The 23,033-nt window shown below is 40.8% G+C and overlaps 1 protein-coding gene across 1 annotated transcript in view; it reads left to right on the top strand.

Annotated features, from left to right (window-relative positions):
• The window catches only part of ESRRB (estrogen related receptor beta), a 100,980-nt gene that overhangs the window by 3,550 nt on the left and 74,397 nt on the right, over positions 1–23,033 (top strand). The window contains 1 exon segment of the mRNA XM_033142376.1: positions 3,491–3,553. Within this exon segment, the coding sequence (XP_032998267.1) occupies positions 3,491–3,553 (63 nt within the window).

Below are 23,033 nucleotides of genomic sequence, written 5' to 3'. Positions count from 1 at the left end.
ACCCACCAGCTGTATAAATGAATCTGCAGTTTGTCTCTTTCAGGTCAAGGCAGGTAAAGTCCATACAATTAGTCAAACTGTACCAGTGCTGCTTGTCTGCAGTACAGCAATTGTGTAATATAGATCTGTATGTGTGCATAAATATGTATGAGGTCCAGCTACATCTGTGCATGTATCTATGCATGTATATCATGCTTACATTTCAGACTGTAATTGTCAACACCTAGAATATCCCTTGAAGTGAAATTCAGCACTTCTTGTTTGCTTTAGCATTAATGTCACAGCCCAAGATGAGAAGCGATTTCTCCCTCCTTGTTTCCTTTCAGCTATAGCCTCAGATGTTGTAGGATGATACCTTTTGCCATTCCTAATCAATAGTGTGTATGGAATAATAGAATAGACCAAGGTTAGCACATTATGAAAAAATAATGTCACTTTGGTGTACAGCAATATTCTGTCAGGTGTGCCTGTTAAAACTGCTTTCTTTGACAGGTTAAATAAAAATGCAGAAATGTTGGCCCAATAAATGAGTTATCAGCTGCAAAAGGAAGTGCAAAATAATATCACCTGTGAACATGGAATCCCAGATTTAGAGGAATCAGTATGATTCCATTCAGTATTAGAATAAACTCGGGATAATTATTATCTTTTGCATTAGATTTTGTTGATCCTTATTTACAGGCCAAAGAAATGTGACTTAGATTCTGAAGGACTGTTGAAGTGCATTTGCTTCTGTATTGCCAGAAAAGCTGAATGAAGCTACTTGAGTTCTAGGCACTCCTGGAAATCTAGAGTGAGGAGTGGTTGCTCTTTTTCCCTTCTCCCCAGATTTGTGAATTGGGGGGGGGGGGAATTCTAAACAGAGAGACTGAATGAAGCTGTAAGTGCTCTGGGCGCTCTTGTGTACCTACAATAGGGAGTTGTTGCTCTGTGTGTCTATTTTCTTACTGACAAATTAATTCAAGAAGAAGCTGTAATGCAAAGGAACGGGACTTAGCTTGTCCCTTGAACAGATTTCCTATTGTGTCGCTGGGTCCCCTTTTCAAGAGCCTGGCTAGTCTTGAATGTGAAAAGAAAATGTTAGCCTTTCTTCTGCCTGTCTTTCAGGTTGTACTTTTTCATATCAATTATTGAAAATTATGGAAAGATCAATTTATTATTAATATTTTAGGGAAGGAAATACAGCGGGACAGGGATATTTTCATTGTATTGATTGAAAGCAATCAATAGATATTGTGTTTAGCCTGAGAGGGACAAGACTTTGGAGGAATTGCGTCAGCGAAAGTTGCTGTGACAGAAATTTCACAGCACCATGGTTATTATTATTTTTTTTTCCTGGGAGAATATGGTACTTGAAATCCTCTATCTTTAAATTTCTGATCCACTCCCACACTCTCTACTGTTCTCTCATTTTAAAGTTTGTGTGTGTGTGTGACATATCTTTCGCATCCGCACTTATTTAATCCCTCCAGTAAGAAATTTCATATGTGCCATAACTCTGAAGATCTGAAATGTTTTGGATATACAATCACTTCCAGTAAAGGAGAAAAGATGGGTGGTGGGTGGGTGGAAGGAAGAGTATGGATTTAAGCTGTTATGTAACCACAGTTCACGAATGCAGTCATACTAGATATCTCATAAGCATGTTACAGGTGTAAGCTGTTTCAGTGTATCTGAAGAAGTGTGCATGCACACGAAAGCTCATACCAAGAACAAACTTAGTTGGTCTCTAAGGTGCTACTGGAAATAAATTTTTATTTTGTCATAAGCATGTCTAAATGTTTGTGATGCATTTACATACAAAAAGAAATAGCAAATGCAGAATAAGTCAGAAATGCTTATAGCTCTCCCTACTCTGTTCTGTGCCTACTACCACACTGGGGTTGATAAATGGTTGTGGTAACCCTGTTGTGGGTGGAACCTTATGGCACCCTGGAGACACTTAGATGCTCCTTCAACTTCCTTTAAATATGCTGCAATCCCAAGCATATTTACTAACGAGTAAGCTTCGCTGATCTCAGTGGGACATACCTCTGAGTAAACATATTAAGTTCACACTAAAACTGAGATTGGCACGCTTCGTTTGACAGCTGCTCAGTAGCAATTATAATTTTTTTTTATACATATGAACAGGTAGGGAAATAGTTTCATTATCTAGGAAGTGTCAAACACACACACAGAGCACAGGAGTCCCACAGTAACCTCTTACAAAGCGTGAAACTAAAGATGCTGTAGATATTAATGAATTGGTTGGACACTTGTTTAGGGATAGGTCAACATAACAAATGCCATTCACGACCAACTCCAGAAATTAACCGTCGAGGGGGGTATGCTTTATTTCCACGCAGCTAGCAGGTTTTGATGTAAGACAGAAAAGCACATTAAAGTTCAACTTGAAATTGTATCAGTTGTGGTGAATGATTTGCAATTTATAAACCCTGACAGAGGCTTGGAGGGGGGAGAGCTTCATTTCTGGAGAATAATTTTTATGGAGCTCTTACAAGTTCATTTTTCTCCCTTCTCTGCCCTGGCTTGGCCTCGTGTCTCGAAAGCTCTTTCCTGCCTCCTCTTTCCACTTGGACTACCCACAAAGTGGCCTTTACAGCTGAAGTGCCAGTTATTTTGTCTGTCAAGAAGCACTTGTGAGCTGTGTGCCGCTGGAGGTGACTATCTGTTAGGGAAAGTGCGCCTGCTTGAAGTGCAAAGCACTGTAGAATAATATCTTTGTCATGTTTGTAATTGCAAATGTAATTAGCAAACAAGCTCTGGGGGATTAAGGAGTTGAAACTTTCGCTGCACATGACTTGACCCTGTGTTAGCCAAACAGGAATGGTGTGCACTGTTTAACCCATGCCAACTCTGCATTTTTGTCTGGGCATATTTGCTGTTCATAGATTTCTGCTTGTTCTTAGTGTTCTTTGTGCTCCGAGCTCTCTCCAGAAAGAATTATGTCCCCCCCCCCGTGTGAAAGAAGTATGTGCTAACATATACTAGCTTGCTGAGCTGCTTGGTGCTCATGAGCGCCGCAGACGGCATTGCCCTTAATTATCCGGTTGTATTTTGCACAGGCAAATTGCGAAGAGCAGGTGGCACAATGTGGTCGTGCAACTTGTGATAGCTTTCTGACTGATTTTGTCCCTTCCTTTGCTCTATTGTCTTCCCTGCGTCTACCATGTTGAGTTCACTTTCTCACTCCCCAGGGAGAAATGTCCATGTTTAGATTTTTTGGGGATCACCTCCCCTAAACGCCCAAGTTCTCTGCTAATTTTATCAATCTGCAAATAATATTCTTGCCTCCGGGGTGTCATGCAAACAGGAGGCACAGAGTCCATTAAGAAAGTCACAAACTTTGAGTGTGTGCATGTCCAGGAGGTGTTTGCTTTCTCATGCAAATTTTGTCATGTTAGAGGCTCTTTTCTGTCCCTTTTGTGTGCAGTATTTAAGTTGCAGTAACATGCCATGACCAAGCTGTTTTTGTTTTGTTTTTTAGTGTGAAAGGGAATGGATTGAGAATAGAGAGAGGCGGCGTATCTTGTCCGATTCTGCATTGCCGGTGAGGCGTTGATTTCTAGGGTATCTCCATAATTATTGCATCCTGTTTATGGGGTGGCTGGGAGGAAAGGGAAACACCACAGGCAGGCTCTCGAAATTTGGTCATATCCTTGTGCCCACATGTTCCTCTCTTGTTCAACTAAAATAATTTTCATATGACTTGTATGCATCAAATAAAAGTTGGGTAGTTTTCAAGACCTCCAGCTGGGAGCATCTTCTGTGGTGACGAAGGAGATGGTCTTTTATCTGTCTTCTGGGTTGACAGTATATACTTTAACTGAGCTGTGCTAGCTGACTACCACCCTATATATACATATAAAACCCGACTTCCCGTCAGTGGACATTAATTTTGGGGGGAATTAATTTTGTAATTCAAGTTTTACTTTTGCACTCTTACCCTTTAAAACACCTTTCTGTTGAAACTGAATGCTCATTGTTAATGGTACCTGAGTGCATATTGTTTTGCCTAGCAAAGGATAGGGTAAAAAGTATGTTTTTTTTTAAAAAAATGTTTACTTACCTGGTTTGGTATTATATAGGAGAACTGCTGTTTGAAATACTGTTGCTTCTTTTCTGTAAAAATACAGGGGGAGGTGAAGGACATAAATATAATTTTATTGGTAAAATAGATTTTACCGCATTCTTTAAGTGTGCCCCAGAGACCAAGGACATATCCTTTTACTGCTATACATGTCATTTTATAGGTCTCTTCAGCCAATGGCTTTGCAAGATGGTCTTTATGCAAATAATTTTTTACTCATTTTGAAATGTAAGTGGATGCCAGTTACCTATAATTGTTTATTATGTATCTGCGTAGATGGCTGTTAAGAACCTCGATATTCATTTCAGGGGAGAACAGGTCTTCGCATTTTCCAGGACAGTCATTAGATTAGTAGCAGGGGCTTATTCCTGAGATGCTTTGCAGATTTCCCACCTCTTAAAAACAAACAAAAAAGCGAAAAGCACGCTCTGATACAAAATGGCATCTGAATTACAGGGGCTTTGCGTTTGATTGCTATAAACACATTATGCATTTAATATGTGGAAATGACTTCTTTTAACATCAAATGATGGTGATAAATAGCTGAGGCACATCTCCATTCAAAATCCTGTTTATAAGTTGCCACCACCCACATTATCCTTTCCCAAGTACTTCTGTCCTTTTGCCACCCCTCTCCTCTTACCACTTCATTCAACATCTGAAGTGTTTCTATTTTTATGCCATTTACTTTTTTAGTAACTCAGGGAGGATGGGGGGTGGTGGTGGTGAGAAGTGCGGGGGCATTTGTGCTGCAGCAGCAGATCCCGTGAAACCTAAAACCTTAATGCCCATTGCCTGCCACACTTTAGCAGTCAGCTTGGCATACAAGACTTGCTTTGTCAAAAAGAGGTATCTGCAAGGAAGGGGGGGGGCCTTTGTGTTGCTACCTGGTTTGTTATGCAGTGGCAATGGATTCAGGGTAGTCTGCAATGCAGTCTAACCTGGGACCAGAGGCAGGGGGAGAAGGTGCTGCTTGTCACAGCCTTCCTTCCAGGCACAAAGATAATCCCAGGCTGGGCTTCCTCGGCTGATGTCCCAATACCCTTTAGAAAGCCTTGCCTTGACTTCTCACTAGTGGATCCTGCATGAACAGGTTGTAGCGATGCACCCTTTCGAGAAAGGTAGCAATCAATGCATTCAGGTGTTACTTTTAATAAAGGGTAATGGATGGCTTAGCTTTAGAATAAATGTTCACTTGCCTGCACATTTCTTCTCATACAGGCATTGCATAGGTGATAGAAAGGAATCTGTTTTCAATTGCATCCGTAAGCCTGGGTAATGTGTGTATATATGCAAAGGATTTCATACACTGTGGGTTTCTGTGCTACATTTACACACATGTACTAGTACATGTGAGAATCAATATATATGTAAATCAGTGTGAACTACGCACAGTATAGGTGCGTATTTAGTACACAGAAGTATGCATATGCTATATGTATATCCTTCTACATACAGCATGAATGTACTTGTAAATCTGTACCTGGTGTCTACGTTTATCACCATCTGTATCTCTAAGCATATCAGTCTGTAGCAATAGAATAAACTTAATCTTATCTCCCTTAAAAGGCAGTTCTGTGTCGATGCTTGTGAAACGTCAAAGATTATTGTATAAAGAGAACAGAAATGCAAAGTAACGTAAAATGTAAATATAGTGCTCATATAGCTTATTGGAAGATATAGTTTGATGTGGAGCAAACAGAGCAGGAGAACAAACAGCGTGTTGCAGAAGCAATTTTAAAATTTAAGAAAAAAAACCCAGATGTACAAAGCATTAACAAATCACTGCCTTAGTCTGGCAACAATCAAGCAGGTTGATTCTCTGGATTTATCATTCTCTAGTTTCATGTATGTTTCATACAGGCTCTTCAAGAACTTTGTGGAAGGGGTATATTGGGGTATTGTACATTCAGTGTTTATTACAACATGAGAAATTCAGTACTGTATGCCTCTCCCCTAGAGCCGTCACAAAAAGATTGCTCTTGAAAACACTTAATTGCATCAAACAACTTTTCTCTTTTTTAACTCATAAAACATCAACTATTCTTTTAAAATAACAGATAGTTTCCTTTTTTTGCAATTCTAGTTGCATTGATTCACTTTTCTTTTCAACTCTCATGTAGGAATTTAAGGGAAATAGAGTAAACACTATTTAATTGTCGATTGAAGAATGAGAGAATCAGTCTGTTTTTTTTCTCTCTGTCAGAGTGAAGCTTCTTTGCCTCAGTCTGTGCAAAATTGTATAGATTCAATTCCCTTGTTGGCCCAAGAGTTAAAAATTAATTCATGAATAATAAAAACCAATCAGTCTTGTTGAGTTTAAGAGGGATTAGAAGAGAGGTTTTTGTATAGAAGCGGTTATATATCTTGGTGCCGATGTTGTTGGACTATTAGACATTGTATAGGGTCTTGCTGGTCTATCTGATAACAGTGCCTGATTTGCAAAATACAGTTGTTATCCTGGTGACTAACGAGCCTAATATTGGGTGGATTAACAGAGGTCACACAGCTAGTGTCTGTTACAAGTTCTGAGTCACTTCAGAGATAATTCACTTCATTCGAAAGCATTTGGAAGGTAAAGCGATGGTTACAAAGCACATTTGAACGAGAATAGTGCTTGCTACTGTTGCTCATTAGTTGGATAGAGCTTTTCAAAGGGATTTAGACTATTACTTTCCATTGAAAACCAGATGGAGATTTGGATGTTCGTTCGCCAACACTGTTTTCAGTTCCATACGCTATGCACATTCACTCACATCGGTTCCTGCCCTGGTGAGCTTACGGTTCAGTACATAAGTACTAAAGGTAATTTTAAGTCTGGCTATCCCAGCCTCTGGAATACTTTTTTATTTCCTCCTCTGTGATGGGTGCTTTGTATAACAGAGGAGCCTTGGCTGCTATTTATTCATTTATTGCTGTTGCTGAGCCCGTCTGCACCATCTCAGTTTTTAGGAGAGGATTCCTCTCCTCATGACTACAAGGCAGAGATGGGAAACCTGTGGACCCTGAGAAGTTGCCGTCCAGTTCCCATAATCCCAAATCAGCATGGCCAGTGATCAGGGATTTTGAGAGTTGTGCTTTCACAACGTCCTGAGGGCCACAAGTTCCCTAACCCTGCTCCAGATCATGTACCCCTGTGACATGTCCCTGATCTGCTGTTGGCAAACTATCACTGCTTATTCTATTAATTTGCTTGCTGCCAGGTTTACGATGTCAGGTGACCAAATGCCACGCTTTCCCACAAGCTTCATCTCTATCCCCACAGCTCTGTTCAGAGAGCACATGGATTCAAAACTGTAAAACCATCTCCTGGGTTGGGTGTTTTGTTTAGCTGAAGTATCAGCTAGATCCACTAAGATAGCTCTGTGGTAGAACAACTGCTTTGCATCTGGAAGGTTCCGGGTTCAATCCCTGGATAGGGTTTCTCAAAACTTGGAGAGCCTGTTCCAGTCAGTGTTGATGCTAATGGGCAAGATGGACCAATAGTCTGGTTAAGTATAAAACAGTTTCTTATGATGTGGTAGTGGTGCTCAGCTTGGGGAAAATGTGATGAACCTGCTGTTTTGAGGTTACAACAGATTGGAATCAAAACATGAACACTTTAAATTTTTGCACAAACACAGAATAGAAACTTCAAAAAGTTCTGACGTGTTAGGTCCATGAAATATTCACACTGACTTTCAGTGCAACAATTTTTTTTAGTAGATATAATATTCATATTTGGGATTACTTTTTTTCTTACTGATTATAGTCAGGGCTGTTCATTAAAGAAATCATAGTCAATTCTACGAGTTTTAATTGATCGCTTAGTTGGTTTTGCATAAATTTGCAAACAAATAAAGCTGTTTTTTCTTAAAAGTGGAATCTGATTTAGTGGCTTTTTGGCTATGGACAAAATCTGATTCAACAGGCACCTCCATTAATGGAAGAGAAGGAGAGGTGACTTCTTGTGGATTCCCCATTTCTCCGGCGCACCCTGATTTGGATGTTCTCCCCAACGCTTTCAACCTGAAAGTTGGACGGGGAAATCTCCTCCCCTCCTCTTTTGTTGATGGAGGCATCTACTGGAGCAAAGGCTCTTCCAGCTGGATTCCAGTCTTTGTTTCTTTGATTTTGCATAGTTGTATCACAACATGCACTATTTTCGAAGAGGCACCACATCTCTGTGTGAGTGAGAGAGATATACGTAAATAAAACCAGCAGCTCTTCTAAGGTGGAACTGGCCACCCTTTATTTTATTTTTTGTAAAAAAAAGCACATTAAAAATATGCTTTTTAAAGAAACCCTCCTGATTATTTAGAAACACTGTTTTAATCAAACAAAACCAATTTGATCCATTAATGAAATGTTGATTATAATGTGGTTATTGCATAATATGTCCTACTGTAACCAAACCAAAATAGGTGTGACACAAGTCACGTACACATTCCCCCCTATTTATCCCTGCCTCCGCTTCTGTTCCATTCTTGTTCTCTTGTGATAAGTTAAAATTATAAACTGCTCAGAGCCGAGGCCAGTCCTCTTGTATTCTGTAAAGCATCATGCCAACTAATGTGCTATATTGTTATTATTACATTTCATAGGTAAAAGTTGCAAATTTACTGAGGGTTAGGAGCAGAGTTTGTGTTCAGCTGTTATTTGGACAAGTAGTTCTAGTGATCAGGATGTGAAGATGACTGAGGCATATGGGGAGCTCTGTTTTATCTGTCACTGCCCAGTCAAGAGCGGTCTGTCAACATCAGATTATGTTATATAGATTGGGAAGGAAAATGAAGACAGAATGATGACGCTGGGTATGGCGCTGCAAGAAAAAACTGTTTTGCTTTTAAGAGCAAGGGTATCTACGCAGGGGGCACTAAAAGTTAGAGCACCTTTTAATCTGGTACATGTGTTGCAACTGTTGTTCATGTAAGACAGGAAGCCATTCTGGTCAACTTTCTTCATTCAATTTACTTGTGCTAGTAATGCAAAGGGATGGGGGAGTTAACATGATAGTATCGCACATTTTTATTCAGAACTAAGGCTCACTGTGTTCATTGGTATTACTTATAGGTGTACATAGGTACACCTAGGATTGCGGCCATAACACTTTCCCGGGAGTACGTACCATTGAGCACAGTTGTACTTACTTCTGAATATACACTCATAGGATTGCGTTGCATGGCACTCGTTAATAGATTGTAACTAGTGGAAGCATTTTGTGTCCCAGAGCAATGCAAGCCTCTAAGAAAACCCAACTTGGTCATTGCAAATGTAATGTAAGCTTGGGTTCTATGAAGCCTTAATGGAAAAACGTGGAGCTGGCTATCCAGGAGGATGGGTCTACTTATCTGTTTAGCGTGAAGCAGAAATGCTGTTTTACAGAGGTGTCACAAAGTCTTTGACTAGCTCAGTTTAGCATCATTACAATCCTCCTCCAAATAGCTCTGCACGCTTTTCGGGTCCATGTGCTGTGGCGGCCACGGAATGTGAATGCAGAAGAACTCGACAGCCCCCTACAGGACTCGGTTGACACTTAGCAGCACATGGTTTTCGGCAGAGCAGAGAGGCATGGTCGCTGTTGAATTGCACTGGGGGGGGGTCAGTCATGGTATTATTCTTTTTACAGATGTAATCCTGAGAGGTAATGAAATTACGTTGTGGTTTGAAAGGCAAAATACAAATTCCTCTGCCATACTTTGATGATTGTTTAATCCCTTTCTCAGGCACAATTTTGCAGTGCTTGAGTTGAGCATACAGATCAGATTCTCTAACGGGCTTCTGTTTGCTATCTCAGGATTCTGTCCTGAAGGATGTTTTCTAATTGGTGCAATCTCATTTTGTCCAGTTAGGGCAGGCACGGCTATATAGCCATCAATACTAGTTGCTGCTCTGTATAGGCAGCTATCCTTGGTAAATGAGCACATTGCAGAATAAACAGAGTACATTCCAGTAGTCTATCTAGACTCCTTTTCATAGGATCAAGGATTAGCCTCCCTCATTCCTTTTCCATTCATAAAATCTATTTTGCAATTAAATTAATCCCGTTCTACAAATATTTATTTCTCCTAATAGTCAGTCTACCTTTTTCTATCATAAAGTATTTGGTGTTTTTGCATTTTCTTTTCTATATTTTTAAAAAACACCTCTACCACTATTGCTTTAAGCTCATCATTTAATCCATATACTACAACAGTTCAGCCTTAATCTTGCCTTATGGCATAGCTTTAGGTGCTTCCAAAGTTTCAATTTGCAACACAGTGCTATAGTCCCACATGGAGAAATCTTCATCTTCACTGAATGACAAGATTCCCTTGGTAGGCAATTTACAGTGCAATCCTATATGTGTTTACTCAGAAGTAAATCCCGCATTACTCAGTGGAGTTTACTCCCAAGTAAGTGTTTATAGGACTGCAACCTCTTTATTTTCCTTTCTTTTGGGCAGACATGTCCCTACTGCAATGTCATAATTGTTTTTTCCTCTATTCTAAACACTCAATTTATGTATTTTATCCTCTATTAATTACATCCCCATGTTTCAAATTCTGCCTTCTATGTCTATTTCTGTTTCCAAAACCACAATTTATTATTTAATGTGTGTTGCTTTCACATTATGTTTTTATAATGCTAGACAAATATGACTATTTTTTTTTATATTCTGCTTAGGTCCTTTTGTCTAGTTTTCACTCTGTTTGTATAGGAAATGAAGAAATGTTCAATGCTGCCCACTGATGTACTGAATGTTAACTATTTTATCGTGGAAGTCATTTTCTGCCTCCAATAAATTTATGGCCCTGGGATTAAAAAAGGGCATGATCCACCCCAAATTAGTAACTTTTAAGTCCCAGTGATTTCAGTAGGAGACTTTATGCTTCAATCCTATGCATATTACTTAGAAGTAAGTTCATATTACTCAGAAGTAAATTCAACGGGGCATTTTCCCAGGCAAGTTCATGCAGAATTGCAGCCTGTATCTCTTTAATTAAAATCAGTGTGATTTTAAATGCTTAACTTTCCTTCAATCATGCCATTCTTGCTCTCTCTACATTATTCATTGTGCAGAGTTCTGATTTTACAAATGTATGGCCAGGTCTAATCATTCACAAGTGAGGATGGACTTCATATAGTGGGTAGATAAATATCAGAAAGCGATTTGGGCAGTTGTTTGAATTGGACTGAAAAACACATTTATGTACACGAATGACCACAGCTACGATATCCTTACATTTGCAAATTGTCAAATTTGTGGACTGCACCAATTTTTAAATAGCTTTCAATTTCCAATCCTCATTAGGGAGCTCAGCAGGGTTTAATTTTTTTACATTAAGTTCTACTTTATCTTTCCTGTATAAGTAGTTTTGAAAAAATCTATTGAATCATTCAGTTATTTCCATACTATTGCTGTGAATTGGCACATAATATTTCATTTTAAAATTTATTTTCATTGCAAGTTTCATTTCATTTTCTTTGGAAAAAAATTTTTCTCTTAAAACAGGCAGGAAAACATGTCAATTTTCTGCTATATGTACATGGCCATGCCTCTCATTCAACTTCATTGTAAGGGTTATAATAGGGTGCTTGAATTTCTTGCTTTTTACAATAGGAAATAAACTGTGACTAAAAAGAAAAGCTTCAGAAGTTCAAGATTGAATTTCACATGCTTTTGGGCACAGAAATTATCTGATTTTAAAATAGAGCTGCCCCTGCCACAAAACAAATGGACCAAACTGCTTCATATAGGGGTTGGGAGAGATCAGATAAACTTGGGGAAAGGGATGGGGAAGAAATTTGATTCACTTAGCATTTAAAGGCAAGCCCACCTAATTTGCACCTTGTGAAAGAACGCACGAACTGGGACACAACCATCCTTCAAAATTTGCACTGCTTCAAATTTCACCATGCGATTCTTCAGACCGAGAAGGGGCAAAATAAAATGTGTAAACCAAGGCAAAGTGTGCTTTAAAATGCATATAGTAGTGAAAACAACACACAGCATTGCACTACATTAGGGGAAATGGTTTTGGAAAAAATGTGTATATTTGGCAAAATTTCAAACAGAAATGTGTGTCTTAGGATAACTCCATGCTAAAATGCTGATGAACTTTCATTCGTACCTTTTTTTCTGCATAGGATATTGACGCTTGATATTACTAACTGTAAGAATGAAAACTTTCTAACCCTCATGATTACCAGACCCAGCGCAAGCATTTAGCATACTGGAACATTTTCTGGGCTCCATGATGGCACCTTTGCCAGCTCCCCTGCTTCCAGCTAGGGTTGGGGAAAGAAATTTGATAAATTTAGCATTTGAAGGTGAACCGACTTAATTTACACTTTTCAAAACAAAACACAGACGAAAACAAAAGCATTCCTTTGAAATTCACACATCTCTGAATTTTGCAGTGCAGTTTTCCAGCCAAGTAATATGTACAAAAATACATATGCTAGGGTAAAGTGTCCTTCAGATGCATATATTAGTGCATTATATCAGGCAAACTTGTTTTGCAAAAATGTGTATGTTTAGCACACAAAATATGTATTAGGAGAATTTTGCACTAAAATGCTGATGATTTTCATGAAAACTTGAAAAAAAGGGGAGCAAACTGATGTGGAACCACAGGGAATTGAAATTAAGCTTCAGGAAAATCTGTTGCAAACACTTTAATCCAGAGTCTTGCAGTGTCTTGTCAGCCGAATGCTGTTAACATACAGCTCTATATCTCCTTTACATCTGCAGGTGTTGTAGTGTATGTGCTTGGTTCAGCAATGGACTGGATGAGAGACTTATGTACTTATCTGAAGCTCAATTAGATAAGACTGAGGAGCTGTTAGTGAGCAGTTTCGTAGACTGGACAGATGGTAGGTGTCCTGCTTTTGATGGGGGCACACTTCCTCTGGAGGAGCAGCTATGTAGCTTGGGGTTTGCTTCTGGATCCAAGACACTCACTTGAGGGTCAGGTGGCCTTGGTGGCGTGGAGTGCCTTCAACTGGCTTCAGCTGCTTGCCTAGCTACATCCTTATCTTGACAGGGGTAGGCTAACTTGTCTACACTCTGGTAACCTTTAGGTTAGATTACTGCAATGCATTCTATGTGGGGCTGTCTTGGAAGGTGATTCAGAAACTGCAGCTGGCGCAGAATTCAGCAGCTTGCCCACCGGGGTAAAACGGTGTGAGCACATAACACCAGTCCTGGTCTTGACAACACTGTCTATCAGTTAGTTTCCAGGCCCAATTCAAAGTGCTGGTTTTGACCTATAAATACTTATGTGGCTCAGGGTCCCAATACCTCAAGGACCACCTCTGCCCATATGAGCCAACCCAGACCCTGCAGTTGTCATCTGAGGCCCTTCTTTGTGTGACCCTTCATGGGAGGTTCAGAGAGTGGCAACATGAGAACAGGCCTTTTCAGTGATGGCTCTGTGGCGCTATCAGGCACCAGGCAAAGACATTTCTTTTTCAATGGACCTTTGGCTCTTAATTATGTGTGGAGGTGGGCTGTTTTAAACCTTCTTTTTAAAAATAGGACAGTCTTCTAGATTTTTCTATGTTTTTATTTTATGCCAGTTTTAATGTTAGTTGTTGTTGTTGCTGCTGCTGCTGTTTTTCACCCTAAAGGGTTGACTGAAGGGCTCACAAATGGGTAAAATCAAATCAATATAAATGCAATAGATTTTCCTGGGTGGTTATTCTGAGAAAAAGGTAAAGGTAAAGGGACTCCTGACTGTTAGGTCCAGTCACGGACAACTCTGGGGTTGCGGCGCTCATCTCGCTTTCCTGGCCGAGGGAGCCAGCGTACAGCTTCTGGGTCATGTGGTGAACCAGAGCAGCGCACGGAAACGCCGTTTACCTTCCCGCCGGAGCGGTACCTATTTATCTACTTGCACTTTGTGCTTTCGAACTGCTAGGTTGGCAGGAGCAGGGACTGAGCAACGGGAGCTCACCCCGTCACGGGGATTCGAACCGCCGACCTTCCGATCGGCAAGCCCTAGGCTCTACGGTTTAACCCACAGCACCACCTGCGTCTCCTTCTGAGAAAAAACAACAACACCCTTATTATTATGGTCTCAAATTCCCAGAGTTGGAAGTGACTACATGGCCTCTCTTTCCGCAAGCCTGTTTAGCTTCTATGCAAGCAAGGACAGGAGAGATAGTGAGGGCAGGTGGCATAATTTGGTGGCCAGCAATAGCCCCGGAACCACTAGTTGCACACTCCTTATGCCAACAGCTAGAAGCACAAGATAATCACTTTTGCAAAACCCTGCCAGGTGCATTTATTGACTCAAATCACCAGCTGCTTCCTTCTGAGTTAAGGTTTCATGCTTCCAGTGCATGAAACGATTCCTTTAGCTCTTTGGGAGTAATTTGGAGTGTTTGGGAGGAAGCTCCAGAGTAGTAACCAGGGAGTAGTTTGCACTGGTAAAATGCACAAAGGACAAAAATGCCAAATGAGGTGTGAGAGGAGATGAAGTGTGAAGTCGCTGAAGTTGCAAAGATGATTATTATTGGGATTTTAAAGCACACACACACATCTGAAATGTGTAAAGGGCTCAGAAGCAGAATTATGCACCAGACACAGAGCAAGAACTGGAAGTTGGCAGCAAAGACGAAGCCCCTAGCAGAGGGCAAGTTCACTCAAAGGCTAAGACGAGGTCATTATGACCATAAAATGGGAAGGAGAGATGGCTGACACCTCAGAAGATTCGGGCGGGGGGGGAATCAATACTACCTGGACAAAATGAAAAATTGGGCCAACGCTGACCAATTCTTTATGAAAGAATTAAAGTAAAATGCACAGATAATGGGTGTGGGAGGCCTGGCTTGGTGGTAGAATATACGAAAAGGGTATTGGGACTGTAGTAAAGCACAAGCAAAACATTATTCTGAACCAATCAGACCTCATCGGGAGGACTGTGCCATGTTCTGCTACAGCATTTTAAGAAGCATGACCAAATTCCAGCAAGTTCAGAGAAGGGCAGTGAAGACAGTCAGAGCTACAGAAAGCAGGACCTGTGAGGACAGGCTGAAGGAACTGGTTATGGAGAAGAGAAGAAGGTGGGTGACACAATAGATCCCCTCAAATGCCTGAAAGGTGGTCACAAAGGAAAGGGGCACAAACTTCTTGTCTACCACCCTAAAGAGCAAGAATAGATCTAAAGGGCTTACCCTACTGGAGGATAGATTTCAGTTGACTATTATTAGGGGAAGAACAGATTGTCAGTGAAATAAATTACTTTCTGGAGTGATGAGAACTTGTGGACCTCCAGATGTTAACAGACTCCAACTCCCATCAGCCCAGCCATTTTGACCAGTGGTTTGGGATGATGGAATTTGTAGTCAGAAGCATCTGGAGGGTCATAGGACATAGACAGCTATACTATACTAGGTCAGACCATATGGTCCACCTAGCTCAGTATTGTCTGGAAGTTGTTCTCCAGGGTTTTTGGTAGGAGTCTCTTCCAGCCCTACCAGGAAATGCCAGGATCTTCAACTTGGGATCTTCTGTAAGTAAGACAGATGCTCTACCACTGTTCTACAGTCTTTCCTCCCCTGACCCTAGAGTATAAGAGAAGCTTGGCAATGAATTCAGTTGCCTAGAGGTGTGATGGGCTCTTCCTTGCTGGAGAGCTTCAAGCTGAGACTGGAGAGCATATTTTAGAGGCACTCAAGCTTTGTGTTTATTGCATCAAGCAAGGGAACAGGACTGGATAGCCTACAAGGACTCTCTCAAATTCTTTGATTCTATCAGTCTTGGGTATGAAATGTCAAAGATATAACGGGGGCTTTAAAGAGAAACTCCACACCTGGATTTCATATTCATAAACATTTTATATAGCGCCACTAAATGGAATCTTGTATGAAAATGACTATGAAAGATGATGTCAAGAGATGCAGGCTACCTGCCCCCTTCGTTTTGAGTTGCTGCCTTTGCAGCAGAAACTCCAGACAAGTTCCCCAGTGACTAATCCTAGGCAGCATATGAACCAGATGCACAGAAATAACATTTGCATAGAACTGAAGGCTTTGGAATGCTTTGCATAAGAAGTTGGAGGCTACAAGGGGAGGCAGACATTGGTCTCTGTGATGGATGGAAGCTGGTAATCACTCCTGTCATGGGTCTGAAGGAGAATGGGAATTAAAAGGCATAGTGCATTCCTCACTTAAGCAAGGAACCATTAATTGCTTAATTGTGCATTCCTCAATTAAGCAGTATGCCATGCTCACTCCTGTGGCATGTGAAGAGGGATGGTGGTGGACTGATGAACATGCATAATGGTTGAAAATCCAATGCTTGTTTGCCTTTTTTGAAGCCTGTCAATTTCTTCATACCACAGAATGCATTTTACAAACTGTATACAAAGTTGTTCCAAGGAGAACTAGGCTTCCGGTTTACGATTTCCAAAACAGAAGCAGATGGCAATAGTTTGGGTTGTGGGGTAGGCAGATTAAAGTGACAGGTGTTGCATTAAACTGAACAAGGACCTGGTATGTGTTGGGAAAATAGGAAGGTAACACCGAATGCCTGAGATACTACCTCCTTCCCTTGGGTGCTAAGATTGGTGGAGGAGGGGGAAGTCTTGGTAATTCCTCTGCCCTCAGAAGTTCAGGTGGTGTTCGCCTAGGAAAGGGCAATTTCTGTTGCACAGAGGTGCATCTGGCACCTTCATTATATAGCTTCTGGAGAATGCTGAAGATTCATTTCTTTACCCTGGCTTTTGACACTTGAGGTGTCTATTTTTAGGTCTCACCTATCACGTGTTGTTTTAAACTGTTCTTGATACCGTGTTTTAACGTTATAACTCGCCCTGAGAGTTTCAGATGAAGGGCGGGTAAATAATAGTGATTGTAATAAAGAAATCAGATTGGCTATATAACAATATAACTTCATCATGCGCATTGTGTGCTCCCTGATTGGCTGAGACCAAAAAGTTTCACAAGTGAACATTCAGTGGTGCATGGTTGTAGTCTTTATTTTAGAATATAAATGGGAGATTCCAAGTTTGAATGCTTCTCCCCCCCCCCCCCAAGTATCTTGTGTGTGGAAAGCTAATTCACCATAGGGAAGGGATCTGGCCTGGCCTGGCCTAGCCTTCTCTCTCCCTGACATGCAGTCAATTTTTGATGTGGAGGAGCATTCATATGTAGGGTTTTCCCCATCTGCATTATGAAGTGGTGCACTTCTGAGACAACTGAACCATGTGTTATTTCCTGTATGTTTGAATCAGATATACTGTAAAGTACTTTGGCTGCGGTACTTTCTGTAACAACTTCCACCTGAATAACATCGTAGGTATAAGAGCAGAAGGGCAAGGGGTTTTCTACAAAGCATCAGAGGATTGTTTCCTAACTTATGTCATCTAAAGGTAAAGGTAAAGGTAAAGGTAAAGGTAAAGGTAAAGGGACTCCTGACCATTAGGTCCAGTTGCGGACGACTCTGGGGTTGCGGCACTCATCTCGCTTTACTGGCTGAGAGAGCCGGCGTACAGCTTCCAGATCATGTGGCCAGCATGACTAAGCCACTTCTGGCGAACCAGAGCAGCGCACGGAAACACCATTTACCTTCCCGCCGGAGCGGTACCTATTTATCTACTTGCACTTTGACATGCTTTCAAACTGCTAGGTTGGCAGAAACAGGGACCGAGCAACGGGAGCTCACCCCGTCGCGGGGATTCGAACCGTTGACCTTCTGATCGGCAAGCCCTAGGCTCTGTGGTTTAACCCACAGCACCACCCACATCTAGGGAGGGTTTAAAAGACTTGTGGAAAGAACATTGCACATTTTAAGATATATGAGTACATATGGGTACAATAAAATATGGAAGGTCAATACTTTGATTGTGGAAGCTGGCAAACTTTGAGAGTTCTGCCTGCACAGATGCTCCGAAGCCCTTTCAGTTTTGTGAATACAGTACTTGCAGTTGCTTGATTATTCAGCAAGCAAGGACAGAACATTGTTTCCGGCAGCACAGTTAATATCCTTGTGTGACCAAAAGGGCAAGTTGGATTCCAGGAGGCACCAAATAGCAGCACTCAGTAAAATTAATAACAATGAAAGCACATTATATAATTCATCAATCTTTTGTTTCTAGCATGGGAGTGGTGTGGTGTGAAGTTATTCAGTATTCAGTTTATATAAGGACTGGCACTTTCATTAGAAGCCCCTTCCCTCTCACCTCTATTCTTAAGGTGTGTTATTTATGAAATTTTCTGAAAATCCTGATGTTGAGCTTGTCTGTATAGATCTTTTTCTCTCTATTTCCCCTCTCATTCCTTAAACTCGACGGGTATCAAGTTTTTGCCCGCAGTTCTGCTAAAAATACGAACCATTCTTGCATTATTCTCTCCCCCCCCCCCCCGTTCAATGCATGGGCAGCTCAGACATAAGTGGGCACTCAGTGCAAGAGGCAGGCCAATGTAAGCAAAGCTTAATTACGTCAGAAATGTCAAATGCTGTGTATAAATCCATTTAAAAGGCTTCCTTCTTGCCTCTGTTAGATGGAGCTCTCCTCTATAATAGTAGAAGCAGGGGGAAGTTGGGAAAATGAAATGATTTAAAAAGAGAAGAGTCCATAATACTCCTTCCCACACACATACATAAGCAAGCTATTAGAAGTTTCCGTGTTGTCAGTATAAGTCAGGTCTGATCTTAAATATTACATATGGGAACTAATCCACTTCATTGTTAAATAGCTTGTGGTGAATATTTTTTTTAAAGGTGTGAATTTAGTGTTCATGGATGTGAGGATCTGACCTTGAGCTAGTGGCAGGCACACATCAAGTGAGCTGATTCTCTCAAAATATTGGCTGCAAATTTTATTCTCAACCTATAGGAGCTTCTGTTTAGGCGTTTTGTAAACTTTGGCTATCCAAATTTCAGGGCTGCCTGGATTCGTTTTTTGTATGTTGCAGATCAGGGTTTACCTAACAAGCCTGGGTCTCTAGCTGTTTTTGGACTACAACTCCCATCATCCTAAACTAGCATGACCAGTGGTGAGGGATGATGGGAACTGTAGGCCAGAAACAGCTGGAGACTCAAGTTTGGGAAACCTTGTTGTTGAGTGTGGGATGTCACAATATGTAAAAAGCTGGGCTTCTGATTATCCAAATATCTCATGTTTTCTGAAAAATCTGGAGGGGGGAATGAGATGGGACTTTTTTTCATACATATCTCAATCTTTCCCCTATATTTCTGCCCTGTGCTTTTTTTTCTTTCTTAAAAAAATGTTATCATTTTGACTCAAGAAAATCACCATTTTATAGTTCAAATTGGGAAAAATAAATACAGCAAATGGACAAATGTACAAAGATTCACAAAATGTTTGTTGTTGTTGTTCAGTCGTTCAGTCGTGTCCGACTCTTCGTGACCCCATGGACCAGAGCACGCCAGGCACGCCTATCATTCACTGCCTCCCGCAGTTTGGCCAAACTCATGTTAGTAGCTTCGAGAACACTGTCCAACCATCTCATCCTCTGTCGTCCCCTTCTCCTCGTTCCCTCCATCTTTCCCAACATCAGGGTCTTTTCCAGGGAGTCTTCTCTTCTCATGAGGTGGCCAAAGTACTGGAGCCTCAGCCTCAGGATCTGTCCTTCCAGTGAGCACTCAGGGCCGATTTCCTTGAGAATGGATAGGTTTGATCTTCTTGCAGTCCATGGGACTCTCAAGAGTCTCCTCCAGCACCATAATTCAAAAGCATCAATTCTTCGGCGATCAGCCTTCTTGACGGTCCAGCTCTCACTTCCGTACATTACTACTGGGAAAACCATAGCTTTAACTATACGGACCTTTGTTGGCAAGGTGATGTCTTTGCTTTTTAAGATGCTGTCTAGGTTTGTCATTGCTTTTCTCCCAAGAAGCAGGCGTCTTCTAATTTCGTGACTGCTGTCACCATCTGCAGTGATCATGGAACCCAAGAAAGTGAAATCTCTCACTGCCTCCATTTCTTCCCTTCTATTTGCCAGGAGGTGATGGGACCAGTGGCCATGATCTTAGTTTTTTTGATGTTGAGCTTCAGACCATATTTTGCGCTTTCCTCTTTCACCCTCATTAAAAGGTTCTTCAATTCCTCCTCACTTTCTGCCATCAAGGTTGTATCATCAGCATATCTGAGGTTGTTGATATTTTTTCCGGCAATCTTAATTCCAGTTTGGGATTCATCCAGCCCAGCCTTTCGCATGATGAATTCTGCATATAAGTTAAATAAGCAGGGAGACAATATACAGCCTTGTCGTACTCCTTTCCCAATTTTGAACCAATCAGTTATTCCATATCCAGTTCTAACTGTAGCTTCTTGTCCCAAATAGAGATTTCTCAGGAGACAGATGAGGTGATCCGGCACTCCCATTTCTTTAAGAACTTTCCATAGTTTGCTGTGGTCGACACAGTCAAATGCTTTTGCGTAGTCAATGAAGCAGAAGTAGATGTTTTTCTGGAACTCTCTAGCTTTCTCCATAATCCAGCGCATGTTTGCAATTTGGTCTCTGGTTCCTCTGCCCCTTCGAAATCCAGCTTGCACTTCTGGGAGTTCTCGGTCCACGTACTGCTTAAGCCTGCCTTGTAGAATTTTAAGCATAACCTTGCTAGCGTGTGAAATGAGTGCAATTGTGCGGTAGTTAGAGCATTCTTTGGCACTGCCCTTCTTTGGAATTGGGATGTAAACTGATCTTCTCCAATCCTCTGGCCACTGCTAAACAAAATGTTTAGGGGCATGCATACCCCTGTGTACCCCCAGAAAAAAGCACTGTTTCTGCCAATGCACCATTATCCTAATTCTTAGCATACTTTTTGTAGTGGATTCTTTAATTCCTCCACCAGACTCCTATTATTTATACTTTTACTTATGTGATTATTTTGATTGACCTTTTAGCCTGCTCCATCCCAAAGGCATAATAAAATGTCCAATTAAAAATCAAGTGGAATACACACAGATATATGATTTGCTGTCAGAAGCAAGCCTAAGAATAGGCTGCCCCTATAACCTTTCTGAAATAACCAATCAGAACACCAAACCAGAGACATGAAACTATATTGAATGGTGTAGGTGCATGTTTAACGTATTGCCATTAGATTTTTATATTAGCACACACACCCCAGCAATCCCTATGATTATGGGCTCTCCTATTCTTTATACTGCTAGAAAAACACAGAAGAAATATGTTCTGCCCCAAAGATGAGCTATAAAAGAAACAGCAACCAAATGGGCACAGAAAGCAGAAATATGGGCTAGAAACTTTACTTTGTGGTTCATTCTCTAATTTTGAAAATGTCATTTCTAGTGTTTTACTTTGATCAGCTAAAATAATGAATACTTTTGGACATAATTTTAGTAAAAATAAAGTACCTTTCTGCCCCCTTTTCTCCTTGATAAAGCACCATCTTACTTTCTTTTAAGAGCTCACATACATATGTGTAAACCTGTAGGTTTAAGTCCCCTTTCCATCTCCTTTCTAGTTAGAAAGACAAAGCTAGGGTTGGGAGCAGAGAGTTTGAAATGATGCGAGCTAGAAGCAAAGCAGCAAGCTGGGAACAAAGAGAGAGCCATGGCTGATTTATGTTTGAATCCAAGGCTGCAGCTATGGGGGAAAGCAAGGCCCTCTTGGGGTGCTAATGCTGTGAACCCCTCCATCATAGGCTTAGGTTGTATATATGTGTAAATAAACCATATATCATAAAAACACCATAGTCTATCTCATTTCCAAAGGAAGCATGAACCCTATGTAAGCGCCTGGAACCCCTGGAATATTGCATTGCCTGGAGATTGGGGTGATGTGCAACAATATTGCCCGCAGTTTTAAAGGCTTGTTTTTGTGAGAGAACTCCCAGAAGTGTCTTCATGTTGAAGCTTAGGGCATGGGAACTGTGTTTGTATCTTTGGCATATTTATCACATCTGAAAGATTGCTAAAGCAAAGGCAACCGAATATTGTGAATATTTAGCATTTGAAACTCAGCCACCAACATTTAATAAGAGGATGGGATAACTTAGATTGTAAGGCACAGTAGAAGCGCTTTGGGTGGTCTAGATATCATGCTGGAAATTCTGAGCGATTTTGTGAAAGCTAATAAGACAAAGTAAGAAAGATTCCCAGGCTATAAAAGGCTAGGCATTTATTCTTGAAAAGTTGATTGAGAAAATCCTGTCTCCTTTTTTAATCACCCAGGCATTTAAAATTATCAGCCGGTAGAAATAGTTTTATTCCTCTCAATGTCATTATATTTCTGTTTGATATCATTTTAATATTGCATTGTAGTTTTTAAATTCTTATGTATACTGCACTGCTGTGAAAGACATCTTTGGATGAAAGCATGGCTTATACATTAAAAAAAGAAATATAAATTAATATAATTCAGCTGATTTTAGTTTATCTAAAGAATGGTTCAGATTTCCAGTTCACACAAGTTATGCTATTTCCAGATACACAGTTCCTTATGCAAACTTACTGGCCACAGTCCAACACAATAGGCTTAAGTGCACTTAATTCTGTATTGGATTGTGGCTGCTGAATATCTCACGATGATTGGCTAACAGCAGTTTCCATGATTGCCGGGTAGGTTTTCTGCACACCGTGATTCTATTGCCTATTGCCTGATTTACACACAGTACATGTATATATATGTACATGTTTCCAGGAGCACTTGGGATGCTTGCATGAAGCGTAAAAGTAACATTGGAAACCATCCCAACAGATCAGACACAGCATCATGGAAGGAGAAAATTAACACCTACCGTTTGGACCCGTCCTTTCTTCCTAATGGAAAGTTCTTTTGTTTGAGCTCAGTTTGCTATTTTGAAACTTCTCCCCAGGAAACAAAAATTGCTCGTTCTTTGTTTCTAATAGATTGAAGCCAAATCTACTCTCATCGTTTTGGCTTTGTATAGGCTTGAAAAGCTCTTTCCCCCCTCCCCTTACTGACCTTTGGTAACCCCATCTTAAAAGATTTGTCTTATTTCCAAGGGAAACATGGA

Source organism: Lacerta agilis, chromosome 1, assembly GCF_009819535.1.
Source record: "Lacerta agilis isolate rLacAgi1 chromosome 1, rLacAgi1.pri, whole genome shotgun sequence".
Classification (NCBI taxonomy): Eukaryota; Metazoa; Chordata; class Lepidosauria; order Squamata; family Lacertidae; genus Lacerta; species Lacerta agilis.
The sequence above is the reverse complement of the archived record's forward strand: the minus strand, read 5'-3'. Positions and strand labels throughout refer to the sequence as shown.